General features: G+C 59.9%; 1 protein-coding gene across 1 annotated transcript; it reads left to right on the top strand.

The window, feature by feature from the left end:
• The first annotated feature begins 1462 nt into the window (after positions 1-1462).
• LOC104500909 (protein S100-A4-like) lies at positions 1463-1871 on the top strand. Its single transcript, XM_010144639.1, has 2 exons — positions 1463-1600; positions 1704-1871. The coding sequence occupies exons 1-2, from the start codon at positions 1463-1465 to the stop codon at positions 1869-1871; spliced, it is 306 nt and encodes a 101-aa protein (XP_010142941.1).

Below are 1871 nucleotides of genomic sequence, written 5' to 3'. Positions count from 1 at the left end.
CCCCCCCCAGCCACTGCCAACCCCCGGAAAAGCCATCGCAGAGTCACCGAGCCCTTGCGAAGCCTCTGAGTCATTGCACGGCAGAGCAGACCCCTGGCAGAGCCTGTCCCCAAGCCCCCAAGACCTTCCAGAGCCCCCAAGTTCCTCCAGCACCTCCAAACTTTGCTCTGCCCCTTCCCAGAGCCTTTATAAAGAGCTCACAGGAGCTTCTGCCCCCTTCGAGTGACTTTGACCAGTTTGCACTCGCTAACGGGGAGATGAGGTTCAGGATCGGGGTTTTCTCTTGCCAAAATGGTCCTTAAAGGAACCCCTGAGCCGGGGAGATGCCGTGTGGTGCTCGGGGAGGTTTCACATCCCGCTGGACATTGGAGCAACCCGGAACCAGCAGCGAGGCTTCGTCTCCTGCTTTTCTCACTCTTTTCCCTGCAGCAGCGGGTGCCTCTGTCCTGAGGGGGCTCAGCCGGGCTCGGGGACTCTTGGAGTGTTCGCCATGGTGCAGGGGCTGACAAACAGCTGGCTCACCCCATGGCCGGGGGTTGCAAACTACCGGCTTCTAGCTGTCCCCTGCAGCTCCCTGACACGTGCCAGGGACATGCAGACACCAAAATAGAGCTCCGTTACACAACGGGCCGTTGTGACGCCCTGCCCTCGCAGCTCGGAAACAGAAAACACTTGCAGTTGAGTTAAAAACAGAGAGAAAAAAACCCCTCACCCAAACCCCAGCACAACAATAAAACTGTGGTTAAACCCTGCTCGGGCTTGAGCGGCTCCAGCCGTCTCCGGGAACGCTGCCAAAACCATTGTGTGTGGAATCTCGACCCGTGCCAGCACTGCTGCCCTCACCCCCTACTTCATCCCTCATCCCTATGGATTTTCCACCACCAGGCGGGTCCGGTCCAGCCCTGGGGGCATGCTTTGCTCTTTCTAACCCAAACCAGCGCCTCTGGCAGCGCAGGAGGATGGTTTGGGGAGGGCCAGGGCTGCTCCCAGGATATCCTCTCCTCCTTTGCCAGCCAATGTCCGGACAGGCGCTGGATCAGCATTGGTCCCTTCCCATCCCACTAGCGAGGGAGGTGTCCCAGGCAGCGCTATAAATGCCGTGGCCTGGCTCCGGCTCGCCTCCCGCCCTGCCCTGCCCATCCTCCGCTGTTTCGTTTGAGCTGTTGTGGAGTTGTTTTCCTCCTGGCGCGGCAGGAGGGGGCTGTAGCCTCCCTCCATGTTCTCCCCTCTGTCGTGGCTTTTCTGGTGGTTGCCCAGCCTGGCTGCTAGCGGGAGGGTGAAATGAGGGAGGAAATCGTGATGCGCCCCGGGGCACGCCCAGGACTGGGGCACTGGAGCAACCTGCCTGGGCTGGGGGGCTGGAGGAGACCCTGGGCCTCCCGGCATGGGGGTGTCTGGGGACATGGAAGTCTGCTCTCACCTGCTTGTGCTGTTGGTGCCTCCAGGCTTGCTGGCATCCCCCATGGCATCTCCCCTGGAGCAGGCGCTGGCCGTGATGGTCTCCACCTTCCACAAATACTCAGGGAAGGAGGGGGACAAGTACAAGCTCAACAAGCAGGAGCTCAAGGACATGCTCTTGAAGGAGCTGCCCAGCTTCAGCGTAAGTGTGGGGCAGGGGCTGCCACATCCTGTGGGTGATGCTGGGCCTCACGGATGTGACCCTTGATGCAAAGCCCCGTTTTAACCCCTCTCTTGCCCCTGAGCAGAGACAAACCAGCGAGGCCAGCTTGCAGAAGCTCATGAGCAACCTGGACTACAACAGTGACAACGAGGTGGATTTTCAAGAGTACGTGACCTTCCTGGCCTGCATGGCCATGATGTGCAACGACTTCTTCCAGGACTACCCCAACAAAATGCCGCACAAGAAGTGA

This window comes from Buceros rhinoceros, unplaced genomic scaffold, assembly GCF_000710305.1.
Source record: "Buceros rhinoceros silvestris isolate BGI_N320 unplaced genomic scaffold, ASM71030v1 scaffold21841, whole genome shotgun sequence".
Lineage (NCBI taxonomy): Eukaryota > Metazoa > Chordata > Aves > Bucerotiformes > Bucerotidae > Buceros > Buceros rhinoceros.
The sequence above is the reverse complement of the archived record's forward strand: the minus strand, read 5'-3'. Positions and strand labels throughout refer to the sequence as shown.

What these genes read in the sequence shown, in the direction of transcription:
- LOC104500909 (XM_010144639.1), top strand. Translation starts at nt 1,463, where the DNA reads ATGGCATCTCCCCTGGAGCAGGCGCTGGCCGTGATGGTCTCCACCTTC. An exon ending in AGGAGCTGCCCAGCTTCAGC is followed by an intron (nt 1,601 to 1,703) that starts GTAAGTGTGGGG and finishes CTTGCCCCTGAG; the next exon opens with CAGAGACAAACCAGCGAGGC.